This window comes from Ovis aries, chromosome 19 (assembly GCF_016772045.2).
Source record: "Ovis aries strain OAR_USU_Benz2616 breed Rambouillet chromosome 19, ARS-UI_Ramb_v3.0, whole genome shotgun sequence".
NCBI lineage: Eukaryota > Metazoa > Chordata > Mammalia > Artiodactyla > Bovidae > Ovis > Ovis aries.
The window spans coordinates 60,130,069-60,145,355 of record NC_056072.1 but is presented as its reverse complement, the minus strand read 5'-3'; the positions used below and the strand labels follow the sequence as shown (position 1 = coordinate 60,145,355).

General features: G+C 62.9%; 1 protein-coding gene across 3 annotated transcripts in view; it reads left to right on the top strand.

Annotated features, from left to right (window-relative positions):
• The window catches only part of PLXNA1 (plexin A1), a 40,758-nt gene extending 31,845 nt beyond the window's left edge, over positions 1 to 8,913 (top strand). For all 3 annotated transcript variants that reach the window (XM_042236468.2, XM_042236469.2, XM_027957876.3), the window contains 9 exons: positions 1,169 to 1,315; positions 1,732 to 1,891; positions 2,259 to 2,362; positions 2,503 to 2,599; positions 2,883 to 3,073; positions 3,275 to 3,444; positions 4,456 to 4,668; positions 4,916 to 5,066; positions 5,952 to 8,913. In XM_042236468.2, coding sequence (XP_042092402.1) covers positions 1,169 to 1,315; positions 1,732 to 1,891; positions 2,259 to 2,362; positions 2,503 to 2,599; positions 2,883 to 3,073; positions 3,275 to 3,444; positions 4,456 to 4,668; positions 4,916 to 5,066; positions 5,952 to 6,047 — 1,329 coding nt within the window. In that variant the 3' untranslated portion in view covers positions 6,048 to 8,913. The remainder of the gene's footprint in view (positions 1 to 1,168; positions 1,316 to 1,731; positions 1,892 to 2,258; positions 2,363 to 2,502; positions 2,600 to 2,882; positions 3,074 to 3,274; positions 3,445 to 4,455; positions 4,669 to 4,915; positions 5,067 to 5,951) is intronic.
• The last annotated feature ends 6,374 nt before the right edge of the window (positions 8,914 to 15,287 follow it).

Below are 15,287 nucleotides of genomic sequence, written 5' to 3'. Positions count from 1 at the left end.
CAGCCTGTGTGATGTGCCCGTGCGTGTTACAGAGACTTCGTGTTTTCGAGTGTTTTATCTTTACGATGCTGTGAAGCCAAGTTTGCAGACAGAACGCCTTGAGAGGTGGGCATGCTGCTGGATGGAGGGTGAGGCGTGATCGGCACTCAGGGCCGTGCCTGGGCAGCTGTCTCTTTAATCACGCTGCCTGATTAAAGGTGGGAGCACCTGGTGCGAGGCTGGGCCAATGTCGGGGGCCAGGGGCCGAGGAGCTGGAGCAGGCTGGGCAGCCGTCTGCTTGTGTCTCACTCAACCCCCAAGCCCCAGGGCCGCCAAGATGGAGGCTCCACATCTGGCCCAGGCAGGGACTCAGTTGGAGCGGGGAGCCCTCCCCCAACAGCTGTTCCTTCATGGTGCCTGTTGTCCAGTGGGGTCTGCAGAGGCCCCCCCCCGACTCCCACCCCGCAGTGGGGATGTGAGAGGAGTGCCACACTTGGCCTGGCCCTTGGGCGGCTTCCACCCCAGAGGGGAGACGGCAGGGAAGCATGCAAGACCGGGTACAGGGGCGTCAGAGCCTGCGGGCGCGGGCACCCGGGGACGGCAGTGAGGCCCAGTGCCTGGGCCGGGGTCCAGCAGAGCCTTTCTGAGAGGCATCTCGGGTGGGGTCTGCAGGGGGATCCTCGGGGGCGGGAACACCCAAGGGGCGGAGCCCTGGTCACTGGCGGAGGCCCGGACACGGGGCGCGCTGGGTGGCAGGGGAGCAGCGGGGTGTGGGAGGGACGTGAGGTGGGGGTCGGGCAGCACAGAGGCCCCCAGGCGCGCCAGGCAAGTGTCTGCTCCGGGACTGTTGACCGCGTGCTCTGGGGCAGGGGTTCCCTGACCTCCCGCAGGCAACGGTCACTCCCAGTGCTGGGGCCCAGCCTGGCCTCGTCCGTGGGTGGCACCGGCGGCCCTGGGCAGGACTGGAGCCGGGCCCGCGGTCCTCCCGAGACCAGGCCGCCTGTCCCCCGGGGCCCCTGCTGAGCTTTCCTCCGGGAGTTTCAGACCTACCAGGGCACGGTCTCCGGTCAAGCGCTTTGTTTACATCCTCCTTGCGCTTTGGGAGCAGGGTTCTCAGGTGGGCCGAGTTGCCCTTCCAGCAAGGCCGGGGCCAGGCCAGAGCCTGACGCCCCCGGCCCCGTGCCCGCAGGAGTGCGCAGGGGAGCCACTCTTCATGCTCTACTGCGCCATCAAGCAGCAGATGGAGAAGGGCCCCATCGACGCCATCACGGGCGAGGCGCGCTACTCGCTGAGCGAGGACAAGCTCATCCGGCAGCAGATCGACTACAAGACGCTGGTGCGGAAGTGGGCAGCGCGGGCCGCCACGTGCCCCAAGCCCCGCCCTCCGGCCCGCCACTCACGCAAACCCCGCCCTCCTGCCCGCCACTCACGCAAACCCCGCCCTCCTGCCCGCTACTCTCACAAACCCCGCCCTCCCGCCCGCCACTCTCACAACCCCCGCCCTCCCGCCCTCCAGCCGGCCACTCACAAACCCCGCCCTCCCGCCTGCCACTCACACAAACCCCGCCCTCCCACCTCCACTCACAAACCCCGCCCCCCCCCCCCCCCGCCACTCTCACAAACCCCGCCCGCCCACCCGCCCCTCGCCCCCAAGCCCTGCACACCCACCCGCCTGCCCATGTCCATCCACCCTTCCCCCTCCCACCACCCAGCAAGGTGCAAGGAGCTGACCTTGCGTTCTCCCATCCTCAGACCCTGAACTGCGTGAACCCCGAGAATGAGAACGCCCCTGAGGTGCCGGTGAAGGGGCTGAACTGTGACACGGTGACACAGGTCAAGGAGAAGTTGCTGGACGCCGTGTACAAGGGCGTCCCCTACTCCCAACGGCCCAAGGCTGGGGACATGGACCTGGGTGAGCCCGGGAGGGGCGCTGGCCCGGATGGTGGGAGGGCAGGGCTGTGATCTTGGGTGGGCTCCCCAGTCTCCTCCCCAGGGTGGTGGAGGCCATGGAGGGTGGGGTGCCATTTGCACCTAGAGCTGGGGGATCACTGGCTCACCGGGAAGGAAAGTAGAGAAGAGCCGGTCTGGTCCCATGGCGGGCAGTGGCGGGAGGCCTGAGCGCCAGGCTGGGAGAAGGGCACACACAGGGGCCCTGGGTCCGCCTGGAGTGGGGTGTAGGGCTACAGCTCTGGGCGGACAGGACGTGGGCCGGAGGCAGGGCCTGTCCCTCTGCTGCCCAGCGTCCACTCAGGGCGCTGGGACCCTCCCCTCCCCCGCAGAGTGGCGGCAGGGCCGCATGGCCCGTATCATCCTGCAGGACGAGGACGTCACCACCAAGATCGACAACGACTGGAAGAGGCTCAACACGCTGGCGCACTATCAGGTGAGCTGCCCACGGCCGCCGTTCGCGGTGTGGGCCGCGCTCCCTGCCGCCCTGGAGGCCCTGGGCCCGGGAGGCGGAGGCCCAGGGGAGAGATCGGCTCCGGGTGGTGGTTCCCATGGCACCTGGTCCTCCGTCTGCAGGTGACAGATGGGTCCTCAGTGGCCTTGGTGCCCAAGCAGACGTCCGCCTACAACATCTCCAACTCGTCCACCTTCACCAAGTCCCTCAGCAGATACGGTGAGGACTGGGCGGCGGGGGCAGGGGCAGGCCACTGACCAGGACAGGACCCTTGCCCCAGGCACCGTGGGGGCTGCCTGGGACGGCTTAGCCGTGGCCCGTCCCTGGGCCACTCGGCCTCTCCGGCAGCGCAGGCTCCTCGCGGCCGTCGCACGTGTCGTCCCAGGGCATCGCTGTCCCCCGGTTTTCAGATGGGGACACCGAGGCTCAGCCAGGGTCCCCAGCCAGGCGGGCGGGCGGGTGAGGGTACTGGATGCCACAGCTGATGGTGCGGTGCCCGCAGAGAGCATGCTGCGCACGGCCAGCAGCCCCGACAGCCTGCGCTCGCGCACGCCCATGATCACGCCCGACCTGGAGAGCGGCACGAAGCTGTGGCATCTGGTCAAGAACCACGACCACCTGGATCAGCGCGAGGGCGACCGCGGGAGCAAGATGGTCTCGGAGATCTACCTGACGCGGCTGCTGGCCACTAAGGTTGGGGGGGGGTGCCTGGGAGGGTGGGCCAAGGGCAGGGTGGGGTGTCTGGGAAGGGTGGGGCGGGGGGTGCCTTTGGGGGTGGGCCGGGGGTGGGGCGGGGTGCCTGGGAGGGGTGGGCCGGGGGTGGGGGGAGAAGGCCTGGGAGGGGTGGTGCGGCCCCTGAGCTGTGCCCCGCCCCCGCCCCCGCCCCGCCCCCAGGGCACGCTGCAGAAGTTCGTGGACGACCTATTCGAGACCATCTTCAGCACGGCACACCGTGGCTCAGCCCTGCCCCTGGCCATCAAGTACATGTTCGACTTTCTGGACGAGCAGGCCGACCAGCACCAGATCCACGACGCGGACGTGCGCCACACCTGGAAGAGCAACTGGTAAGGCGGGGGTGGGGGGGGAGCGGGGCGGCTGGGCCCCTCCACGCGGGCCCCCCGATTCACCCGGCACGAGAATCTGCTGCCCGTCTTGCGGGGGCGTGTGCAGGACGGTGTGCTGGTGTGACCTGTGTGAGACATGGCTCGGGGGCCCAGCCTGTGCTGCCTACAGCAGCGAGGGTGACGGTGACAGCGACCCCCTCCCTGCCCAGGCCCCCAGGCCAGCAGCCACTGCCGGCTGGGCCCACACCTCCAGAGCGGATGGTGCACCCCGGCAGGGTGGGCCTGGTCCTCAGAAGCTCTGTGTCTCGGGCCTCTCCCTCCTCGTCCCCTGACCCCTCCCAGCGCCCTGGCCTCTGTGAGCTGCTGCTCCGAAAGCCTCGGCCTCTCTGAGTGAGCCCACCTGGGCCTTCATCTCCACCTCTGCTGCCCACAGACTTTAAGGAGGTCCACAGGGCATAGGGGAAGGCAGCGTCGCGTAGGCCAGCATTGTCCTGGGGCATTCCTAGAATGATGGAAGGTTCCAGGTGTGTGCTGGCCATGTGGCCACGTGCAGCTGGGAGTATCTGACATAACTGGTGCAGCCAAGGACCTGAATTTTTAGCTTAGTGACACACGGCTAGAGCTTTTAGCCCGGCTAGTGGCTGTCAAAAGGTTGGTGTTTGGGGTAGGAGGTCGGCTGTCTCTGGGAGCCCTTCCTGGTCTGGTTACCGAGACTCTTGTGGGCAGGAACAGGGGAGCCGAGTGGGCCCTGAACAGGGACTCAGGCCTGGAGGACCCTGGCTATGCACACGAATGAGCCCGGCCGAGAGCGCCTTCTCCCTGGGGCTGTGGGCAGGGGGTGCAGCCCTCACTGCCGGGCTCTCTGGCCCCATCTCCCTGGCTGCGTGGAGCCCCGCAGTCGCTGTGCAGGGTGGAGCCTGGAGGACGGGGAGGCCACAGGTCAGCCCCTCCCGCCGCGCCCCGGGGGTGGCCGAGGCCCCTCTGACGCTGCCTGTGCCCACCCGCCTGCAGCCTGCCCCTGCGCTTCTGGGTGAACGTGATCAAGAACCCGCAGTTCGTGTTCGACATCCACAAGAGCAGCATCACGGACGCCTGCCTGTCGGTGGTGGCCCAGACCTTCATGGACTCCTGCTCCACGTCGGAGCACAAGCTGGGCAAGGACTCGCCCTCCAACAAGCTGCTCTACGCCAAGGACATCCCCAACTACAAGAGCTGGGTGGAGAGGTGGGCGCTGGCCGGGGTAGGGGACGCAGAGGGGGCGGGGCCGGGGACACAGAGGGGCCGGGCCGGCTGGGGTACGCAGGGGGCGGGGCTGGGCGGGGTACGCAGGGGGCGGGGCCGGGCTGGGTACGCAGGGGGCGGGGCTGGGCGTGCAGGTGGGAAGGGACTGGGGGCGGGAGGGCGGAAATGTAGAAGGGGCGGGACCGCAGAGGGGGCGGCCGGTCCCTCGCTCACACGCCCACCGCTGCAGGTACTACGCCGACATTGCTAAGATGCCCGCCATCAGCGACCAGGATATGAGCGCCTACCTGGCCGAGCAGTCGCGGCTGCACCTGAGCCAGTTCAACAGCATGAGCGCCTTGCATGAGATCTACTCCTACATCACCAAGTACAAGGACGAGGTCAGTGCAGACTCGCCGCTGCCCCGGGCTGCTGGGCAGGCTCTGCTGCCGGGAGCGGGCGCTGAGCCTCCCTGAGACGCTGGGGACGGAGGACTGAGCCACGGGCTGGAGAGATGGGCACGGCTGGGGCCCAGTCCTGAGGCCAGGGCAGGCCCGCCGCAGAGCCTCCCAGGAGGAGGGTGGCCGTGGCTGTGGGGTATGTGGGCGTCAGGGGTGCGGGCTTCTCCCGGGCACACAGAACCCGCCTGCCAGGGGCTGGAGGGCAGGGCGGGCATGTCAAGAAGTGGGATGGGGTGGGCGAAGGGGAGGGTCATGAGCCTGGTTTCCTGGGTTGAGAGGGTGGAGCGGTCAGCTCCGGAGACTTGGCCACCGGGTCGGACTTGGGGGTGGCAGCGGAACCGGGGGACGAGCTGAGACCGGAGGAGGGGGCTTGGGGAGGGACCACAGAGCAGAGAAGCGGCTGTGCTGAGCCCGGGGCCAGCGGGCAGGGGCTGCGGTTGGGGCAGGGGAGGTTAGGGGAGGGGGGGGCGGGCCCCGCCGTGACCTGGGGTGGGGCTCAGTGAGGGGCACAGAGACAGGGGCTGCAGGGGGAGGGCGGGGATGGCAACATGGCCGCCGTGGGGGGCGGCGCTGCCTGCCCGCAGGATACACCAGTGTGAGCAGGGGTCACAGAGGACGCCTGGGAGTTCAGAGACACTGCACCTCGGGGACCCGAAGGGCTGGCAGGGGACCCGAGCCCCGTTTGGGTGGTTTCAGGGGAAGAGGGTGGGGAGGAGACCCTGGCGACCTGGGGGTCCTGGCTCCAAGCCCAGGTCCCTCAGGCTGCGGCGGCGGGCACTGTGTGTGGCCTTGGAGCCAGCCTGAGGCCTCTGCCCGCCTCTGCAGATCCTGATGGCCTTGGAGAAAGATGAGCAGGCGCGGCGGCAGCGGCTCCGTGGCAGGCTGGAGCAGGTGGTGGACACCATGGCCCTGAGCAGCTGAGCCACCGGCCCAACCGCCCGGCCAGCAGCAGTGAGTGAGAGGGCCCTGGCGGCGGCCTCCGCCCGGCGGCCAGAGCTGGGAGGTCCACGGAGGCTGCCTCGCCCGCCGTGCCAGGGTCCTGCGCTGGGGCCCGGTGTGCGGCCCCGGACCCCGGCCCCTGCGTCCCCTTCCCGCCTATGGGGTCCTGGCTCTTCCTTGGTGTGGGTGAGGCGGTGTCTGCAGCCCTCCCTGCGCCCAGAGCTGTTTGCAGGGGGCCGGGGAGCCCAGGTGTGACCCGGCCCCCTCAGGACAGCAGGGGCACTGCCAGAGCTCTCCAGGAAGGAGGGGCGAGGCTGCGGAGGCCAGCGGGCCAGGCAGGCCGGTGTGCCCGCCTCCTGGGCAGAATCTGAAGGCTAGACCTGGCTGGCAGCCTGGGCGGGGAGGCGGCATGCCCAGGGCCCCGCCGCAGGGCGCTGAAGTCAGCCTGGGCCAGCGCCACCCACCTGCCACGTCCTGGCGTCCCTACGCCCGCCGCCATCCTCCGATTCACCGCGTGCTCTCCGCGGTCGAGGCCGGAGCACCGCGTCGACCTCGCCCAGAGAGAGGCCCCCGGCTCCCTCCTATGGAGGGGCTGCAGGATGGCTCCACGCGGGGCCAGGTGACTTCCGGAAGGACTCGGGTCCCCTTTTGTCCTCAGGGCTGTGCCTCTGGGAGCCACTGGGCCTGGGGCTCTGGGCCGTGAGTGCACGTTCCCCTTATTTATTCCCCCCTCCCCACCGAAACCCGCCCTGCCCCAGGCTGAGCTCTCTGCTGTGGAGGGCCCAGGAGCCTGCCTGATCAGCCTCCTGCCCATCCCCCAGCCTCCCGCCCACCTTCCTGCGGCTTCAGTCTGGCCCCTCAGCAGCGTGCTGGCCCCTTGGAGAGGGGGACGCTTGGGGGACGTTGCTCGTTTTTTAGGGGAACAGGGGGTCCTTCTGTGCTTGGACAGCTGGAGCTGTGGGGGCCTCGGACCCTACACAGTGGCCTGGCCGGGAGTAGGACGCAGTGACCAGAGGGCTTGGAGGTCGGGGCTGCCCACCCTGCCCTCAGCTAGCAAGAGTACACATTTTTAATTAAAAAACCTGTACATATATATACATATATATATATATATGTGGCTCTGCCTGTCTCCAGCCCCAGTGGGGTCCTGTACAGTTAACTGGAGGAGGAGGAATTTTACAGTTTAGAGTAAGAGCCGAGGCACCGGGACAGCCAAACCAAACGGGCGTGGCCAGCGTCCCCTGCTGGAGTGCCCGACCTCCGCGTCCACTGCAGGGCAGCCTGTCTCGGCGTCGATGCGAGGACAGACTGCCCGGCCGAGAGCTTCCCGGAGGCGGCCGTGGATCCCTGCATGACTGTGCTAGCGTTTAGTATGACTTGACCTTTTTAAAACTGCAAGTGTTGAATACTAGAGGTTGTTAGGCCCCTTTTTTTCATGTTTTTTAATTAATCAGTCACTTGTGAAGGCAGTGGCCCGTCCCCTTTTCAATTCACTTTTTCGACGGTACTACAGATCCCCGCGGACTTTTAAGGGACAGCTAACTGTGGCCGGCCCCGCGCCTTCCCCGACGCGGCGTGAGCCCCCTGAGAGCCTCCATCAGCTGAGCAGCTGCTCCCCCGCGGGAGGAGGGGTGAAGTCCACCACCTCCTGACTCAGGAAGCTCCTGGAACTGGGGGTCAGAGGCCCCCAGGCCCCACGGGCGCTGAGTAGGGCTCGGGCCCCCACGCGGTGGGTGTCCCGCAGGAGCTCAGGCCAGGCAGGCGCCGGGTTCCTGTGTGTGGGCCTCTCCCCCCGAGTCTTCCCTGAAGCTGCTTCTGATCGAAGCCCCCGTTCTTCCAGCCCCACTCCGGCCAGGGGGCTCCTTGGCCCCCGGCATCACCCTCTTCGGAATCCAGTCCCCACCCCCTTCCTGGGCCTCCCTGGTCCTCGCGCCCGTCCCGCGGTCGGGTCGGCAGGTTGGGCGGTGGGGACGCAGAAGCGCGGAGCCGCCTGCCCTGCCCAGCGCGTGGCCTCGCAGAGCACAGAGGCGGGTTGGGGCGAGCACTTTAGCGCTGCTTGTTTACACACGAGCCAATCACGGACCTGAGCCTGCCGTCGACCGGCAGCACGGCCGCACCTCCTTCCCGGGGCAGGAGTCAGGCCGAATCCTCGTCACCCAGCCCCCGGCCTGTCTCGCCCTTCGCACCTCTGTATCCTCCTGCCTGGCACTCCGACCCCGAGCCCAGCTCTGGCCAGAGGGCGGCTGGAGCACGGAGTGGAGCCCTGCTCTGCAGTCTTGGGGCCGGGAGGCGGGGCCAGACTGCCCACCTGCCCGGACTCTGCTGCTACTGCCTGCTGCCCTGGGCTGCCTCCCTCGCTCTCGCCCGCACGCCTCTCAGGAGCGCCAGGGATGGCTCGGCCACGGTCGGGAGCCTGGCCTCTCCATATACCTCGAGCTTGCCCACACTCCTTGACCCGGGCCCAGCCCCGTCCCACAGGAGAGGCCCCCCTCCCCCTGCTTTGCCCTTGCTGAGCGAGCCCTGCCCGGCTCTCCCCCCAGTGCTGGAGCTGAGGGCTCACGCCGTTGGTGCTACACAAGCTAGAATAGATATATTTAGAGAGAGAGATATTTTTAAGACGAAGCCCACAATTAGCTGTCCTTTAACGCCGCAGAGCCCCCACCCAAAAGAAGAGCAATCGCTCGGCGGCCTGAGCGGCCCCTCGGCCGCTGCCTCTCCCAGGGGCGGCGTGGCTGACGGTGCTAGGCTTGCAGGTTGTGTAAATACACGGCTATTTCCTATTTTACTGTCTCAGATTTAGTACTTGTAAATACACACACATTAAGGAGAGTAAACATTTTTGCTAAAACTCACGGCTCCGGGTTTTCCTTGCTGGGAGGGGTCTAGGGTGGAGCCACGCGGGCAGCACAACAGCCAGCCCATCTCACCCCCTGCCCCGCCCCCGCTCTGAGCAGCATTTCCCGGGGTGTCAAGGCTCCTGCCCTCAGGGGGTGATGCAGCAGGGGCCCCCACAACCCCCACCTTTGTTCTTCCGTGGGCCCTGAGGGTGGGGGGCCCAGCATCACAACTGGCCCCAGGGCCACTGGGCATTCCAGCTGAGACTTAAACCAGGACCTGAGGGTCCTGTTGACCTGGGCTCCCGCCTATGTCAGAACAGGAGGGGTGTGATGGACCCGAGAGCGACCTGCACCTCTGTCTGTGCCCGACCTGCAGGCTGAGCCAGGTGGTGACAGTGACGAGGCTGACGGTCCCCTCGTGGTTCAGCCGCCGTTCTGGCCAAGTGAACTGGTGTGGAGCTCACAGCCACACAGACACAGGAAAGCTGAGGAGCATGATGGGGAGTGGCCTTGGGGGACTGAAAGCCGGCCACGCGGCAGGAGAGGTCCCCAGAGAAGCCGGTGGCGCTCCAGCCTGCCTGCAGCATCTCCACCCGGAGAGCGCTGACAGAGGCCCATAAATCATCATCAGTACCTCCTGCTCCAAAAACGGGCCCATCCTGACAGCCGGTCTGCGGGGCGGCGAGCTCAGCGCCAGGCTCAATCACCAGAGAAATCAGTGTAATCAGCATGAAATTGCATCGGAAACAAATTTAGCAAACACGGTCCCATTTGGGGGTGTGACGTGGCCTGTTCGCATCGCTCTGTCCCCTCCAGCTTTCCGGCGCAATCAGCCCTGCCGAGGGCCTCAGGCCCTTCGGCGGGCACGTCAAAGCAGGCACGGGTCTCTGGGCGCAATCAGCGCTCAAATCAAGTGGGATGGGGGTGGGGGTGGCGCCATCTGACTGTCGTGCACGTGGGAGCATCCAGGCTCTAAGCCCTTACTGCCAAGGCCGGGGCTCGCCTGCTGCGCTGGGCAGCGCATGGCGTGGGGGTGTCTGTTGGCCAGAGCGAAGGCTCGGCACGCGGGGCTGAGCCCTTCCGTGTGCCAAGCTCTGCACGAAGCCGTGGCGATGGGGAGGAAGGGCTCAGGTAACAGCGCCGGGAACACCCTGGTGACTGCACACGGGGCCCGTGGTGGCGGCCAGCTGAACAGGCAGGAAGGGCTACCGGGAGAGGGGCAGTGCCCCTCGGGCCAGGGTGACTCGGGCGGCCGTGCTCCACCAGGGAGCAGAGGCTGGGTCGGCAGCATGCGAGGCCCAAGGTGGCCCACGCTGAGGGGGACCCCGGGCCCCAGGAGAGGCAGAGGCTGTCCTAGGCTCCTTGGGAAGCAAGGAGCGCGGGCCCCCAATCGCACCTGGAGCCCGCGGGCCCCTCCCAAGGCTCCTCCAGGGCGCCGAAGTCACCACACGCCGGGCCCAAGCCGCCGCCCCATCGCGCACTTCCGCTTCCGGGCGCGTGGCTTCCTTCCGGGCGCGTGCCGCGGCCCTTCACTTCCGGCGGGGAGGACGCCTCGGCGTTGAGGGCCGCGGTCTGCGCCCCGAAGCCCCCACGCTCCCCAGCCAGGCGTCTTCGCCGCCGCCCGCCGCCCTTGCTGCCGCGTCCGTCAGCCCCCAGGCCGCCCGCGCGCCCTGAGGCCCGGTCCCTCCGGGACTCCACTCCCGGGTGTGCCGCGAAGGGGGCGGGGTGGGGCTGGGCCGTGGAGCAGCCCGTAGCGCAGGAAGGAGCCCCTTTCCCTTCCTTGTGTGAGTTGATTTTCTGAGGGGCACGTTCCTCTCAAGGCTCTGGGGAAGGGCTCTCCCAGCTAGGAGCGCGGCCCTCGGACTCAGTACCCGCCTCCTGGGCCACACAGAGGGGAGCAGCCCCAGGCGACCCTGCCGGCTGACTGTGCCCTGGAGGGCGGAGCCGTCGCGAGGGCCGGGGTCCCAGAGCCCCCTCAGGCTGCCCCAGTGTCGCCAGCACTGGAGTTCCGCCAGCGAGGACTCAAGCAAGGGGTTGGGGGCCCGGCGAGGGCGGCCCCTGCCCTAACTGGTGAGGAAGGGGCAGAATGAGGGGCTGGAGGATAGCGCCCCTGTCCAGCGAGGCTGGCCGAGGCACAGAGATGCTGGTGGGGCCGCCAGCTGCAGGAAGGAGCCTAGAGTCCGGAAGAGGAGGCTGCTGAGCAGGCCAGGCAGCAGAGCGGCTTCCGCAGTCGCTGCAGAGGGGCTGCAGGTGCCCCCGAGCCAGGACGCGCAGTGAGGACCGAGGCCGAGGACCAGAGGTGAGCAGGATCGAGGCTGCTGCACACACCACTCCGGGAAGACCTGTGTCCACTGTAGCCTGAGTTGATGGGACCCCTGTGGAGGTGTGCAGTGCACAACGTGTCCAGATGTGCAGGACGCCCCTGAGTGGGTGAGGCACTCCCACTGGAGGCCAGGAGAGGAGCAGACCTCCGTTCCTAGTGCCAGGAAGCCTCGTCACCTTTGCCTCAGGCCCCGCCACCATCATGGGAAGACGATAAAGGGAGGAAGAGCCCTGTTAGGGAGTTGAACTACCACCTGGAACTTAACGTTTTCCCAAAGGAGACTGTTGATTTTATTCTTAATCTTTATTTATTTGGCTGCCTCTGGTCTAAGTTTAGTCACATGGCACACGGGCTTCAGCAGTTGCCACACAGGGGCTTAGTTGCTCCGCAGCATGTGGGATCTTAATTCCCCCACCAGGCATCGAACTTGTATTCCCTGCATTTCAGGGTGCAGTCTTAACCAATGGACCACCACGAAAGTCCCCAAAGGAGACTACTTAAATACCACTAGATTAAGATACTTGAAAGTGTAAGGTTTGTTCCTACTTCTTGGTAGGGCAGAGGCTTGGAAGCAAGATTAAACTGCAGACAATTAAGAAGCTACGTTAACAAGATACCAGCAGTGCGTCTTCAACCCCAGAGGCCGTGCTGGGCTAGGCTGCAGGTTCTGGGCTCGTCTGTGGCCTGAGTCCCTGGTCCTGGGAGCTGCTCTCTCTCCACACCCAGGGGAGTCTGTCAGCGGGGCTGTGACCCCAGCTCACTGGTCAGAGCATCCGTGCGGATCAGGCTGAGCATGCCACGTCATCAGGAGCAACTGTTTTCCCCGAAACTGCTGAAAAGAGTGGATACTCCTTACTGTGGGGTGCCTTGGGGCAGCGGTGGCACGGGCTCCAAAGTGTGGAGCTAAGAGATGAGGGGAAGAGAGAGACTAAACTCCTGGACCCAGCCCCACCAGTAGACAGGAGCTCTGTGGCCTTCAGGTAATTAGCCAACAGATTCCTTTTTCCGGCTTTGCTCACATTGATCTGTCGTGGGGATGCAGACTGAATCTCACTGCTGGAGGCTCTGCGGCTGGGAGAGTTAGACGGGCCACCTGAGCTGAGAGTGGTGCTGATGTAAAGCACACAGGATGTGAAATAGCTCATGAAAATCGTGTCTGTGGACACGTTTGAAGTGATGATAATGGGGTAGACAGGCTTACCTAAGATGGTGTTAAATTTCACGTGTTGCTTTTAACTTGTAAGTGTGCCCACTAGAAAGTTTAAAACTGTGTAGCTCATTTTCTGTTTCCACTGGACAGAGTGGGACTAGACCAGTTTCCTAGAGGTGAAGAGCATGGTGTGTGTGTGCGCTGATGTCTGTCTGAACTGTTGCTTCTTTGGAGAGAGCGTTCTGCTAACAGAGGGTGTCTTAGTTCCCTGTGCTGTGGTGGATCTCCCCGAGCTTGGGGAGAGAACTGGGGAAGAGAGGAAAGGCTCTGATTTTTGCTTCCTCGGCAGCTTTGCTGAGCTGCTGGTCACGCCACATACAGTTGACCACTCAGTGTACAGCTTAGTGGCTCCTGGCCACACAGCTGCACGACCACCACTGCAGTGCCTTTTAGACCCCAGGCATTACCCCAGAAAAGCCCCCACACCTGGTAGCTTCCACTCGCGCCCTTTCTCCCTGGCTCCTGCCCTGCTCGCTGTCTCCGTAGATCTGCCGGTTCTGGACGCTTGATGCAGATACAGGCACGCCGTACGTGGCTGTTTGTGTCTGGTTTCTCTCCCTTAGTGTCATGTTCTCAGGGTTCGTGTCTGGTAGCCTGCACCACGCTTCACTCCTCTGACGTCTGAATGACACTCCCCTGCGTGGATGTGTCCATCCGTTCATCAGCTGAAGGGCGTTTGAGTCGTTTCCAGTTCTTGACTTAAGAACAATACTTCTGCGCACATCTGTGTACAGGTTTTCATGTGAACGTACGCTCATTCTCGTAGGCACGTACGAGGAGTGGAATTGCTAGATCATATGATAACTCTAGTACTTTAAGGAACTGCCTGACTGCTTTCCGCAGTCTCTGCACCATTTTGCCTTCCCACTATTAGTGCACCAGGGGCTCCCCTGGAGGCTAAGAAGCTGCCTTCAGTGCAGGAGACCTAGGTTCGACCCTTGGTTTGGGAACATTCTCTGCAGAAGGGAACGGCAACCCACTCCAGTATTCTTGCCTGGAAAATCCATGGGCAGAAAAGCTTGGCAGGCCACAGTCCTTGGGGTTGCAAAGAGCGGAACGTGGCTGGGCGGCACACACACGCCCCAATTCCTCTGAATTCGCCCCAGCACTAGTGAGCATCTGCTTTCTGGCCACTGCCATCCTAGGGGGTGTGAAGTCGTGTACTGTGGCTTTGAGTGGCCTTTCCCTGGCGGCTCGTGACGCTGAGCGTCTTTTCGTCTGCTTATTGGCCCCTTACTGGGTATGTGCTTTCTTTGGAGAAGCATCTGCTCAGATCTTTGCCCATTTGTCTTTTCATTATTTAATTGTCAGCGTTTTGTCTATATTACAGGTACACGTCCGTTATCAGATACATGATTTGCAGAAATTTCTTCTTCCATCCTGAGTTTTCTTTTCAGACTTGCAGTAGCACCATGCTATGTATGCCTGTGATTAGTTGTGGTTGACAACCGCCCACCTCAGAGCAGAATCTGCAGAGCAGGCTTTGGAGAAATCAAGCGCTTTTCTTCACTGAGGACCATTCCCGCCTCCCCCATGACTGGCTCCCATTTTGCTCTGTGTCCAAACCCCACCATCCCATGTGGAAGTCCCCGTGGATTCAGTTCAGGTGGCTGCAAGGCTGCCAGGGTAGATTGGCTGCAAGAGTGTCCCTGTCCCACTGCCGAAGACATCCTAGGAAGCCACCATCACCCTGATAACAAAACCAAAGACACTACCGAAAAACAAAATCAGCAGTATCATTGATGAATGCAGGTGTACAAATTCTCAACAAAGTATTAGCCAACCAAATCCAGCAACACATAAAAAAGATCATATGCCAGAACCAATTTGGATTCATCTCAGGGTCAAAAGGATGGTTCAGCATACACAAATCAATGTGAGATACCACATCATTAAAAAGAAAAGGTTACAGCCACCGATCATCTGAATAGGTGCCAAAAAAAATTTGATAAAATTCAACATTCATTCATGATAAAAGTCCTAATGAAAGTGGGTCTCAAGGGAACATATCACCACATCGTGACAGCTATTTATGACAAACCCACAGCCAATATAGTACTCAATGGTAAAAGCCTTCCCACTAAAATCTGGAACAAGACAAGGATGTTCACTCTCGCCACTTCTATTCAGCATATTATTAGACGTCCTAGACACACTGGTCAGACAAGAGAAAGGAAAGGTATTCAGAGTGGCAGGAAGAGGTAGAATTGTCATCTGCGGATGACATAGAAAACCCTAAAGACTCCACACCAAAATTACTAGAGCTGATAAGTGAATTCAGCTAGGTAGCAGGATACAAGTTAACACATAGAAATTAGTTGTGTTCCTTTACATTAACAATGAAATATCATAAAGGGGGATGTAAAGAAACAATTCCTTTTAAAACTGCATCAGAAAAGTACTTAGGAATAAAGGAGGTGAAAAGCCTACCAGGCTCCTCCCTCCGTGGGATTCTCCAGGCAAGCGTACTGGAGTGGATTGCCATTTCCTTCTCCAGGGAATCTTCCCGACCCAGGGATTGAACCCGGGTCTCACGCATTCCAGGCAGATGCTTTAACCTCTGAGCCACCCGGGAAGCCCAAGACATATGCAGAGTACTATAAACCATGAAGAAAGAAAACTAAAGAAGATTCCGGGAAATGAAGAGCCATTCCGTGCTCTTGGGCTGGAAGATCTAAATGGCCATGCCACCCAAAGCAATCTACACATTTGATGAGTTTGCCGTCAAATTGATTTTTTCAAAGAACTAGTCAAATAATCCTAAAACTTATATGGAACCAGAAAAGACCCAGAATTGCCAAAACAGTCCTGAGGGAAGAGAACAAAGCAGGAGGCACAACCCTCCCAGACTT